The sequence below is a fragment of the Mus musculus genome, chromosome X (assembly GCF_000001635.26).
Source record: "Mus musculus strain C57BL/6J chromosome X, GRCm38.p6 C57BL/6J".
Classification (NCBI taxonomy): domain Eukaryota; kingdom Metazoa; phylum Chordata; class Mammalia; order Rodentia; family Muridae; genus Mus; species Mus musculus.
In genome coordinates this window covers 142296726-142310220 of record NC_000086.7, presented here as the reverse complement: position 1 = coordinate 142310220, position 13495 = coordinate 142296726, and the positions used below count along the sequence as shown (strand labels likewise).

Below are 13495 nucleotides of genomic sequence, written 5' to 3'. Positions count from 1 at the left end.
TTCAAGAAATAAATGAATCCTAGAGGATAGATAAAGAGAAGATTGTTTGCCTGGTATGGGACAGGTGGGGGGCTGTAAGGGTGGGGAGGATTAAGAAGGACTCCTGTCTGATAGAATCAGTTTCATTAAGTGTGGAAAGGAAGCCCATTTAGGGCTGTCCTGGGACTAGGATTTGAAGGGATGCCCAGTAGACCCTGGTGTATAAGGAAACCAGACACCCCTCCACACACATGTTTCTCTTTTTCTGATGATTGACCTACTTAAACTTTATGACTATTGATTTCTGTTTCCATTCTCTTACTCACATCCACCACATACAATGGCACTAAATATTAGCAATTTGCTTTTGTTTTGGTAATGCTTTTAAAAGAATTAAGCATATCTTTGTTTATCTTCAGTAAAATATTACTTCCATGGATTTAAGAATTATTATTATACTGAGTTGTGGACATTTCCATTCAAGTACATAATGTATTTTGAACATATTCCCCTATATGTGGCTGCTCACCCTTCTCTCCCCTCTTGATTTGTTTTTGTTAGTCCCATTAGACCGTTTTGCTTCTTCTTTCATGTCATCTACACATATATGATGTTATGAATCTATAAACTCTAGGTTCAAAGATGAAGTTCTTGGTATAACAGAACTATTACAACAATGACTCATTTAAATAAATGATAATAGATCTGTTGTCTGGAAGGTTCTGTAGATAATGACATCATATTGTAGGAATAGAGAAGTGACATGGAGAAATGAACAATATGTTCAATGAGAAAGACAGGTTACTGGGGCAGTGTGCATGCAAACATGTCTATACACATATGCAGGTGGAAGAATATGTACAGTTGATTTTGGAGGTTCTTCGTGTTTTAAAGGATTTCTTCATTTTTTGAATTTGGACCGAGTCAGGAGGGATGTACTGTAAGGAAACTGGATAGTACAAACGGGAATATGGAGCAAGACATCCTTCAGTCAGCGACATTCATTTTGTTTGCCTTTGAGATAGGCTTTCCCTATGTAGCCCAGGATGGCCTTAATCGTAGATGTTGAGATTAAAGGTGTGTGTCAACGAATCTCACTGTTTCTTATTTTAAGCAAGGCATAATGCACAGAGTTTTAGAGAGAACCCCCAGGAACATGCCATTATTCCAGTTCAAAGGGAGAGAGGTTGTCTGTTGCTGATACAGACTTAAGGTCCACCAAAGAACACCGAGTTCCATTTAAAGAAGCCAGGAGGAGCAGCTCTGGCTTCAGAATCCAGAGTGAATTGATTTCAGTGGTATTGGAGAATTATTCTAGACAAAGCAGGGAGTGTTGGGTTGTAAGCCAGGAGATTTGCCAAGAGACTCTCAGTCTGCGCATTTGACCTGGGTAATGGATTAAGCTCATGGCAATAAAACCCGAAAGGAAGAAGCAGCCGGTCGGATCTGAGAGATGCTATGCAGAAAGAATCAGAGCTGGGCATCCAAATTTGACTAAATACTTGCCAGGTAGCAGGTGAAGCTATGTAAGGAGACACTTTCCAAGGAAATGGGTATTAAGAGAGAATAGCTGAGGACTGGGTGTTCACAGATTCCAACAGTTAATTGGAGGAGGGAAGAAGAGGAGCCAACGGAGAAGACAGAGAATGATGGGTCAGGGAGATAAGAGACACTTGAGAATGCAATGCCAGGAGTGCCAAGGCTAAGACAGTGACAGGAAGAAATTGGTGCTTGCAGTATCAAATTTACCTTTGAGGATAGACCCCTGAATTTGACCAGGAGGTCACAGGTGACCATGTAAAGAGAGGTTTGGTGGAAAGCATTCAACAACAGAGGCAGAAGAGAATAAATAGATGAGGCTCATAGACCGTACCCGTGTATGAAAAGTAATTTATTACAAGGGAGAACATATATAATTTTTTTGAGTCAGGGTCTCACTACATATCCCTGGCTAGCTTGGAACTCAGTATATAGATAGGCTAGCCCTAAACTCACAGAGTTGTTCTCGACTCTATCTCTCAAGTTCAGGGATTAAAGACATGTGTTACAAACCCCCAGCCAAAGCTTACAGTTTCAGCATGTCTACTTGACTTTCTTATTCGTTTCCTTTTTATAAAAATGGAAGTCATCTTATGAGTTTCATAAGCCATCGAGAAGTCCAAGGTTACTCTTCCTTTAGTACTGACCTTAGATTTTTTTTTTTAAGGCGTGTTTTAAAAGACAGGAGAAGTCTTTTAGTTCCAACATTTTTATCTCTGGAGAGTTACTGCTTTGGAAAGTCCCTAGTGGTGTCTTGTGGCATTCATCATCCAAGTCACTTTAACAGCCATTCCCTGATCGAAGCCCCTCTGAGCTGAGCAGCCAGAGGCGTCCAGCCAAGTCATGTGAAAGGTCTCTGGGGACTGTTACAAGTTGTGAAGCTAGGAGAGAGTGGTATCAACCTCACCCAAACACCTAGAAGGCTCTGGCCTCTGAGGGGAGAATGGGCTGAGGGGCAAAGATGCCAGCAAAGCTCTTTAAAATGTCAAAGCAAGGCTGGGGAGATGGCTTGACAGTTAAGAGCACTTGCTGCTCTTCTGAGGACCCAGGTTCAATCTTAGCTCAATAACCGTCTGCAACTCAAGTTCCAGGGGGCTATCTGATACCCGCTTCAGGTCTCTGCAAGCACAAGACATTCATGCTGTGCACAGAAACTCACGTGGGTAGAATACTCAAACACATAAAATAAAATATGAAGACCCCCTGGCACTTACAGCTTGGCCTCTGGATCAAATGGCATTTATTGATCAGGCAGCTTAGCTCCCTGAGTGTCCAGAGGGCATAGGCTTTTTTTCAGCCGTTCTCTCATTATTGTCTCCATGCAGCCAGACCTGACCACCACTACCTCACTTTGTCTACTTCTCTTGTCTACAAATCCTTTTCTTAGTCTATATTCAATTTAAGACAGCTTAAAGTTTGGGAATAATACGTGATATTGTCATCTACAAACGTTCTTGACTGCAATCATGTTTATCCTGTGAAGCCTGTGGCCCCCAGTCCTAAGGTTAGACATGCCTGGAACTGATCTTTGTCCAATTGCCTGTTTCCCCCTACCCCAAGAAAACATGACTGTTCCAGAAGCCATCAGACACTAGAGTTACTATCAAGCCTTGGAGAGTCCCACAGCATTGACTGAGAAGTATGTTTTCTAGAAAGGGCATTTTTCAGACCCAAAGACATCTAGAGAGTCATAGAATTTTGTTGTTGTTGTTGTCCCTGCTCCTCCTAATAGTGGAATTAGACGTCATTTCTGGGAAGATGGCTTGGTCAAAGGAAACAAGGTAACACTGTGCATAGACCATGCACATCTGAAGGCACATGGGTGACTGTCAAGGTGTGCTATCGGAGCAAGCAAGACTACTTCCCTGCAGTCTGGTGTATTATTTAGGGAGCATTTTGAACAACCTGGGAGTCTTCCATTGTGTTGGCCTACGTGATCAATCACTCTGGCACCAAATTTGCCTTGGGTATTTTCTAACTAAGACACTCTCTTCAGACCACAGGTGGGAAAATGTGAGAAAAATGTGTGAGGACTAGAAAGGAAATAGGCCTTGACTAACAGGGGTAGGATGTGAACAAGGGGTCTCAGCTGCCATAATCCAGCTAGTGCTGATGGAAGACATCTGAAATCTTGCTTGGGCATGCTCCAGGGCAGGTTCTGTCTTAGGGGAGGCAGGCGGCTGCTGTATCTGGGCCAAAGCCAGGCCTGCAGGGCTGGTGGCTAGAACTTGGAAGGAATTCTCTTCCGCAGCCCAGGGTCCAGGCTTGGCCCCAGTATGCAGCCTTGCCAACCTCTGCTGCCTGGGGCCTCGCGCATTCCGAGCCCCCACCCTCTCCGCCCCTCCTCTGGGCTCGCCCCATCCCTTGTCCCCTTCTCCTCCCCCTACCAGCTGTCCCCTTTCCCCTAAGTGGCCAGACAGTCTGAGCCTGGAAAGAGGCGGCGGCGGGCTGGAGGGGGCGTGGTGGGGAAGGGGAGGAGGAGCAGGGGTGAGGGGATAAGGAAGGCCCGGCCTGAGGCCCCAGTCACTGAGCGCCTGCCGGGGAGCTGGGTGCCACCTCGCTGTCGAAGTCTCTGCACCCTGCCTGCTCTGCTTGCTCCCCTTGCTCGCTTGCTTCCCCTTGTCCAGGGGGAAAGGTCAACTGCGTCCTGGAGCCTCCGTGCCACTCTCCAACAGCTATGAACTGCAGCGAGAGCCAACGGCTGCAAACCCTCTTGAACCGCTTGCTGCTGGAGCTGCACCATCGTGGCAACGCCAGCGGCCTGGGCATCGGAACCGGCCCGAGCATGGGCATGGGGGTCGTCCCTGACCCTTTCGTGGGCCGCGAGGCGACCAGCGCCAAGGGTAACGACGCTTATCTCTACATCCTACTCATCATGATCTTCTATGCCTGCCTAGCCGGAGGCCTCATCCTGGCCTACACCCGCTCCCGCAAGCTCGTCGAGGCCAAGGATGAGCCACCCCTGGCCTGTGTTGCTGAGCAGGAATGGGTCCCCGCTGCCATCGCATCTGCCGACCCGGAGAATGGCCAGGGCTTGCTGGCTGAGGGCGGCCACCAGCTCGCAGCAGGGGCGCTGCCTGCGCTGGCTCAGGGCGCTGAGAGGGTCTAGATCCGCTGTCCTCCTCATTTTGCTTATCCCTGGGCCTGGCTCCCGCGCTTTTACTGCCGTTCCAGAGCTCGCTTTACCCGAGGCCCAGAAGATGATGAGAGGTCAGAACCCTTCAAGGCAAGGCCCTGGAAGAAGAAGCAGCGCCTTACTCACACCCGACCACCTTCTCTCTCCCCTCCCTTCCATGCCGGCAGGCACCCCTACCCCGCATATCCAACCGAATTAAACTGCCTCTGCTTTCTTGTCTTCAGCCAGCCCCAACACCATGCTCTAGCCTTCTGGGAACAGAATCCAGCACGTCCAACACTTGGCATTGAATCGAAGCAACGAAGTCTAGCAGAACTCTGGGGCCGTTTAACTGGCAGCTGCTCCAGGGGCTGCCAAGGACTGCTCAGTCTGCACAGCTAATGGGGTTAGCCATCACTGCCAGGCCCGCTGCAGCAGCTCAAGCTTTCTGTTGCCTTGGGGACAGAGACAAAGAGCACGAAGAGACCTCAGACATCTTTTCCTTCAGCGGGCTATTAGGGAGACACTATTGTGGCATAGAATGGACTGAAGGGGAGGGAAGGTTCAATGGGAAAGGAAGATCTATGGTCCCAGGGGTATGGTGTTCTTGTTTTCCTGTCCCCCTAATTGCCATCCCAATGGTCTGAGTATTAGTGCTTTGGACATCTGGCTTGGATAATCATTACTAGTTGCTTAGCCTTAATAATCCCAAATGCATCTCTTATATTGGTTCAGTTATTACTGCAATGTATGTATGCTTCATTCAGGGCCAGTCATCCCTAGCTCTGTAACCTTGGGGAATCTTACAGGCAGGTAATAAAGTTTGTTAATCAGTAGCTCAAGACTCTTGTCTCAAAGATCCCAGCCTTGAGACCCACTACTGGATAGACAGGGAACTGTCTATTTTTTTGTTTGGAGATGATGTTTGGAAATTGGGTGGTGGTGATTTCTATATTGACTATAGGCTGAATATGGTAGCTGTGGGGGTGGGGTGGGGGGAAGGAAAGAGCATATGCAGAGTCCCAGCTACTGAAGGTGTTGAGGCAGGAAGATCATTTGAACCCAAGATTTCAAGGCCTGCCTGGGCAACATAGTGAAGAAGTTTCTGTGTCTGAATGTTTTTGTTTTTGTTTTAAATGTGTTTCAGAAGTTTTAACTGCTTTATCGCCTCTTCCCTTTTTCTTAATTCCTCATCACTTTTAAAAAAGACAATGCTAATTTAAAAAAAAACCCTCAAGACATGGAAGAAGTCGGAGGGAGGGGGTGCTGCAGATATGGTACAAATACATAAAACTTTAAAATTAATGTAATTTTCAAAAAGGTCTCTGAATCCCGCAAGTACTAGCTGTAATCAAAGTGAATCTGTAGAGCTACCTTTATAATGAGATGAGATTTCCACAATGTAAAACTGTAACACAGAAGTCAGAGGTGGGTGTTTTCATATGAGAGATTAAGACAGGATTTGATTATACAGTTGAAGCACACCCTGAACTCACTATGTAGCCCAGACTGGTTTTGAGCTTCTCCTCCTCCTGTACCATTATACTTGGCTCTAGAAGTGAATACATCCTGACTCATTCTCCTTCCTTCCAGATTATCAGAAACTTGCTTAGGGTTGAAATACATATAATAATGATGGTTTGGACTTCATCAATTACATATGAAATTACTTCCTTAAAGTCAGCCAATTTGCTTCAGTATAGCTGATTTCTCAGTAATAGCATGGTGAAGACATTATGGATCAGTTACATGCATTGATAGTCCAGAAGACTCATTCAAGCCATTGCCCTTGACCTTCCAGTTCATCTGGTGTTTTATGAGCTCTATTAATAAGTTAAACGAACTTACTTTCATTCCCAGGCTTCATTCCTTGAAGCTAAGCTGGCATTGCCTCATTGGCTCCTCTCCAGTTCCAGTTCCAGGACTAAGGTTACCTCCTTCTCTTGAAGGTGGGGGCTGAGAACTGGGCAGGCATCCAGGATGAGGATGGGAAGATAGAGGATGCTGGGAGAGCCACTCCAACCGTGTGGGGGAGACCTGAAGAGGCTGTGGGAGAAGGATAGAGATACACAGCCATGCTGAAGACATGGGAGGTAGTCCCCAGATCTGCATGTTAACTGCAATAGTTCCATTGATTTCTCTGGCATAAATGGGCAAAGGGGGTTGTTTTGATAGTGAAATGTAATGGCTTCATTAGGTAATGAAACTTGGAAAGCATATTTGTAGTCATTACCAATACCTGTAAGTATAGATTGGTAAAAGTATAAGAAATAAGCTAGACAGAGGTGAAACAATACCCACCAAAAAAAAGCATTATAATGCTAGTAGTGGGAAAGAGTATCATGTCAAGTCAGTCCTGGTTTTAGATAATCTTTTTAATCTTTTCACAACTTAGGTACTCTTCAAGAATTGCTTAGTACTCACATAGGTATACAGAAGGCTCCTTTCTAGAAAGGCAAACCAGCTGGAGGGAGAGTGAGCTGCTTTACTGTCCAGCGGATTTTGCCAAATGCTTTCATAATTAAGATTTTTGTCTCAGTTAATGAGATTTCCCACAAGTTTGAACACCCAGATATCTAGCAACCAATGGGGGTGTCCATAGCATCGAAGTCATCATGTCACAGTCAACAAAATACAGGCAAGAGAAAAGCTAAATGCCATGAACCTCCAGTCTTGATGACATAGCCTCCAATAGCATTGGGTTACGCTTTAAGTCTGTAGGGTTTAGACTTGCCATTAAGTGACTTCGAAGGTGCTAAGCTTTTCTCTCTTCTTCTTCTTTTTTTTAAAGTGACCACTTTTCACCCCACATAATCACATAGATCCTCTTTCCACTCAGCTTCAGATCTTTGCTCTGTTAACAATAAAGAAGCAGAAGAGCCAGGCTTCCCTGTAACCAGAGGCTCTCAGCAGAGGTGTCCTGGGCAGTGTTTTGAGTTACACTATGCCAAAGTGCTCATGACCAGTAAAGAAATGAGCAGACGCTTTTCTTCCATTACAAGCATACTTCCGTGTAGTACATTTTAGGTTTTAACAGGGATATAAATGGAGTCTTTCATTTGTTTCTAGTTACCATCTTCTTTTCAATTGGCAGTTGCTTTTATAAGCCCATGATCTGCACACAATTTGAATCCACAAAGAGGAAAGGGTTTGGGCTGCTTTCCAAACAGTCTTGTCTGGTGGTTAAAGCAAATGTATGTATTGTGATGTCTTGGAGAGAGGCAGAGGACCAGGAACCCCAAGAACTGGAATCTAGCCATGGTCTTGCCAATTGCCCAGTATTCTTTATCAAAGTGAGTTGCTTAGCTCTGGCTTTATGTCTCTATGCTTTGGCAAATTTGAGGATGTAATGAGGCCAGGTATATGGAATAGTTAGGAGAAACACAGAAGCCACAGATGTGTAAGTGTCTACTTTATGCTTTCTTTATCCTTCTTTAGGAAGATAAACAGGGAAGGAAGATAAAGGGGAGAGAAGATTCCCACTCTGTAGATTGGGAATCTACTCAGATTGCACAAAGAACATTAGCAACACCTTTCTCAACTAGCAACTACTACAGTTCTTAGCTCATCTCCCCCATTTTCAGAAATCTCAGCGGAGTAGGAATCCATGCACTCTACTCCCCTTTGTCTGCAGGCCCAGAGCTCCCATTTAAAATGATCATGATACCACAAGTACAGACAGGGCTGTACCAGGCACAAGATCACAGGGAATGGTAGAGCACAAGAAAGAAAACCAACAAAAAAGGGCAGTTTCGGGGGCTTCTATAGTTCTCCCCCACATTGCCCTGTTGATTTGCTAAGCTTACTCTGCTAAAGAAGGGAAATGAAAGCATAAATCAAACACTTCCCACATCTTTAGCTGCTGCATTTCTCCAAGCCCTTTTCCCCAAACAGCAGGATCTCATTAGATCCTAAGTGCCAGTTTCAAGTCATTGGCACTTTTCCTTGCAAGTATTGATCTTGTGAGACCGGCAAGAGGAAGAATAGACTAGCAGGCTCTCTGTAGGTAAGGTGCATGACTGTGGGCAATCAAGGGTGCATAGATTGGGTGAGTCAGCTGTCAGCCTAGGGAAACTTGAGCTGCTCACCAAAAATGGCTGTGGTAGAAGAATTTGGATGGGAAGTTACCTTTCAGCCATTCTCTTATTCAACTTGCAGTGTGCCTGGTAAAGTAATGTGGTCAAGGTAATACTATTTTTTTTTCTGTGCTAAATCTCAGAACAAGATAGCACATGATTCAGTGTCCTGTCAACTGGGTTTTGAGTGGTGACAGAGTCACTGTCAAAGCTGTGTCATGTATTTTTTCCTCTGAAGGAAACCCAGCCAGAACAGATTGGAGGTTGCTTCAGGTATGTTTTGCACAATTATGGTAAATCACATATCCTGAAAATTTTACCATTTTGTCAAAGAACATGGTCATGTTGTGCCACATTGCCCTTTTAAGTCAGAGAAAATTTAAGTGGTTCAGTTATACAGAAATAATTGAACTTTGTCACTGCCTCAGATGACCCTCTGGGGGTATTCACATCTCCAGGAGTGGGGAAATGAGGTTGGTGTGAGATGAATTATGGGTAAGCAGAATATGACTGAAACCTTTGTCATGCTCTCTCTTTAATCCTCTGTCCACTAAAAGAACACAAAGGGAAAGGCAAGTCAGCAAAGAAATATAAGATCATGCTACAAACCACAGACCCAGAGACACTAAGTAACAATGAGGGCCCTAAGAGGGATGCATGGATCACCTTGGGAAGGAGAAATAAAACAGATTTTGTGGGTGATATGGGAGCAGGTGAGAATGGGAATAGGAGGGATTAGTCAGGGTTGGGGATGGAGGGAAAGAGTACTGGGAGAGATGAGTGGAATTGGGGACAGGTATTTCGGGGGCAATGTAGAAACCCAGTGGAATGGAAACTCCCTAGAATCTACCAGGGTGACTCTAGTTAGGACTCCTGGTAATAAGGGATACACATGGAGCCTGAATTGGCCATTATCTGTATCCGAGCAAGGCTTCCAGTGGCAGGACTGGCACATCAGTGCAGTCACAAAACCTTCAACCAAAAATTGGTCCTGCTTGTAAGAAGTGTTAGAGTAATGGAGTAAAGCACAGAACTTGTGAAAGTGGCTAAGCAATGACTGGTCCAACTTGAGGCCTATGATATGGGAGGGAGCCCATACCTGACACTGGATGGCAAGGAACCAGAGGCTGGATAGTCTAGAGACCTTGGATAGAATCAAACACAACTGGAAAAAAAAGTCAATTAAATGGTTCCTAATTATATTCTGCTATACTCGTAGATCGAAGCCTAGCTCCAAAATCATCAGAGAGGCTTCATCCAGCAACTTATGGGAACAGATGCAGAAACCCACAGCCAAACACTAGGCAGAGCTCAGGGCATCTTTTGGAAGGGGGCAAGAAAGATTGTAGAAGCCAGAAGGGTCAAGGACACCATAAGAACATGGACAACAGATTCAACTAAGCAGAGTTCATAGGGGCTCACAGAGACTGAAATGATAACCATGGAAGCTGTATGTGTCTGAACTAGGTCCTCTGCATGTAAGTTATGGTTGTGTAGCTTGGTGTTCTTGTAGGACTTGTAACAGTGGGAGTGGAGATTGTCTCTTACTTTTAACTTGCTCTTGGGACCCCTTTCCTCCTACTGGTTGCTTATCCAGCCTTGATATGAGGGTTTGTGCCTAGTCTTTTTTTTTTTTTTTAAACAGTGGTTCAAAATGATGATGCCATTTTTTTCCTCCAAGTTCTAGATTCTCTCTTTTTTAAATTAGATATTTTCTTTATATAGATTTCAAATTTCAAATGCTATCCCGAAAGTTCCCTATACCCTCCCCACGCCCTGCTCCCCTACACACTCATTTCCTCTTCTTGGCCCTGGCATTCCCCTGTACCGGAGCATATAAAGTTTGCAATACCAAGGGGTCTCTTTTCCCAGTGATGGCCAACTAGGCCATCTTCTGCTACATATGCAGCTAGAGATATGAGCTCTGGGGGTACTGGTTAGTTCATATTTTGTTCCACCTATAGGGTTGCAGACCCCTTCAGCAACTTGGGTGCTTTCTCTAGCTGGGGGCCCTGTGTTCCATCTTATAGATGACTGTGAGCATCCACTTCTGTTTTTGCCAGGAGACTGGCACAGCCTCATACAAGACAGCTATACCAGGGTCCCTTCAGCAAAATCTTGCTGACATATGCAATAGTGTCTGAGTTTGGTGGCTGATTATGGGATAGATCCCCAGGTGGGGTAGTTTCTGGAAAGACCTCCTTTCATCTTAGCTCCAAACTTCGTCTCTGTAACTCCTTCCATGGGTATTTTGTTCCCTATTCTTTTTTTTTCCAAGAGAATTAAATCGTTTATTGAGTACACATGATAATGGATACATAAGCTTCATTCCCATCTGTTATTTTATCTGATACCGTTATTCAATTTTGATATTGCATAGGGTGTGCCAACAACCATTTTATAACCAAATTGTGACCTTGCTTGGATGACCCTTTCAATGGTGAAACTCATTAAAAGTTACAATAGTAACTGGCAGTTTAACAACGTCAAGGTTTTTGAAGACAATGGCTTCTCCACCCAAGCAACCATAAATAAATTCCAAATGGAACTTGGCACCACCCTGAAGGAATTCTAACTTCACACTGTTGGGGAAGTTTACCAAGATGGCTTCAGAATAGACTAACTTTACACAGCACATTAAAAAAAAAAAGACACATTTATTCAGCGTCATGATCAGACTATTACATTTAGCAATCAACAGCATGGGTGAAAAAGGTCTACAGTAAAACCTTTTGTTGGAATGCTTTACACTTTCCACAGAACAGAAACTAAAATAACCTGTTATACAATTAGTCATAAATACAGTCCTAGAGTTTTTGCCCACACACATGAGTATTGTCTAAAACATGTCTTCTTTGTAGCAGGTAGGTCCTGCCACCACTGTGCTTGGCTGAGTTCACAAATCTGTTGTAACCTGTAGCTTCCCTGTCACTTCTCTGGCTCTCCTCTCCTGCTAAGCTTTGTTTCCTGGCTGTATGTAACTAGAACCTCCTGCCACTGCCATAGCTACTGCTGCTGCTGGAACTGCCATAGCCACCTTGGTTCCGTGGTTTAGCAAAGTACTGGCCTCCACCACCATAAGGGCCAGAGCTCCTGCCTCCAAAGTTTTCTCGCTTCATCGGCCCAAAATTGGAAGACTGATTGTTGTAATTGCCAAAATCATTGTAGCTTCCACCACCTCCAAAATTGCTTCCATCATTGCCAAATCCATTATAGCCATCCCCACTGCCACCATATCCACCACCACCACGGCTGCCACCAAAGCCACCACGACCACTGAAGTTCCCTCCTCGACAAAAATTGTCATTGCCACCAAAACTGCCTCCACGACCACCACCAAAGTTTCCAGAACCACTGCGACCTCTCTGGCTGGATGAAGCACTAGCCATCTCTTGCTTTGACAGAGCCTTTCTTACTTCACAGTTGTGGCCATTCACAGTATGGTATTTCTGAATAACAATCTTATCCACAGAGTCATGGTCATCAAAGGTAACAAAAGCAAAGCCCCTCTTTTTCCCACTGCCTCTGTCAGTCATAATTTCTATCACTTCAATCTTCCCATACTGCTCAAAATAATCTCGTAGGTGATGTTCTTCAGTGTCTTCTTTAATACCACCAACAAAGATCTTTTTCACAGTTAAGTGGGCACCTGGTCGCTGAGAATCTTCTCTTGAGACAGTTCTCTTAGGTTCCACAACTCTTCCATCCACCTTGTGTGGTCTTGCATTCATGGCAGCATCCACTTCTTCCACAGTGGCATATGTGACAAACCCAAAGCCCCTGGATCTCTTGGTGTTTGGATCTCTCATTACCACACAGTTGGTTAGTGTTCCCCATTGCTCAAAATGGCTCCTCAGACTCTCGTCGGTTGTTTCGAAGCTCAGCCCTCCGATGAAGAGCTTCCGCAGCTGTTCTGGCTCCTTGAGAGACTTGGACTACTTAGACATGACGGTAGAGTTACAAGAGCCTTCAGCGATGCTTCCTCGGCAGCGTCAAAGAGCAGAAAGTTGTTCCCTATTCTAAGGAGGAATGAAGTATCCACCCATTGGTCTTCCCTCTTGTTGATTTTCTTGTGTTTTGAAAATTGTATCTTCGGTGTTCTATGTTTCTGGGCTCATATCCACTTATCAGTGAGTGCATATCTAATGACTTCTTCTGTGATTGGGTTACCTCACTCAGGATGATATCCTCCAGATACATCCACTTGCCCAAGAGTTTCATAAATTCATTGTTTTTAATAGCTGAGTAGTACTCCATTGTGTAAATGTACCACATTTTCTGTATCCATTCTTCTGTTGAGGGACAACTGGGTTCTTTCCAGGTTCTGGCTATTAGAAACAAGGCTGCTATGAACATAGTGGAGCATGTGTCCTTATTACCAGTTGGAACTTCTTCTGAGTATATGCCCATGAGAGGTATTGCTGCATCTTCTAGTACTATTATGTCCAATTTTCTGAGGAACCTCCAGACTGACTTCCAGAGTGGTTGTACAAGCTTGCAATCCCACCAACAATGGAGGAGTGTTCCTCTTTCTCCACATCTTCACCAGCATCTGCTGTCACCTGAATTTTTTATCTTAGCCATTCTGACTGGTGTGAGGTAGAATCTCAGGGTTGTTTTGATTTGCATTTCCCTGATGATTAAGGATGTTGAGCATTTTTTCAGGTGCTTCTCAGCCATTCAGTATTCCTCAGGTGAGAATTCTTTGTTTAGATCTGTACCCCATTTTTAATGGGGTTATTTGAATTTCTGGAGTCCAGCTTCTTGAGCTCTTAGTATATATTGG

At 44.7% G+C, this 13495-nt stretch overlaps 1 protein-coding gene and 1 pseudogene across 2 annotated transcripts; one reads left to right on the top strand and one right to left on the bottom strand.

Annotated features, from left to right (window-relative positions):
- Positions 1-4022: 4022 nt before the first annotated feature.
- Kcne1l (potassium voltage-gated channel, Isk-related family, member 1-like, pseudogene) lies at positions 4023-5468 on the top strand. Its single transcript, NM_021487.1, has one exon. It carries the CDS (start codon positions 4196-4198, stop codon positions 4625-4627), a length of 432 nt encoding a protein of 143 aa, NP_067462.1. The 5' UTR covers positions 4023-4195; the 3' UTR covers positions 4628-5468.
- A 5515-nt stretch (positions 5469-10983) lies between these two features.
- On the bottom strand, positions 10984-12716 carry Gm5643 (predicted gene 5643; annotated as a pseudogene). The gene has a single exon (NR_002883.1). The product of NR_002883.1 is annotated as a predicted gene 5643 (transcript).
- Between the last annotated feature and the right edge of the window lie 779 nt (positions 12717-13495).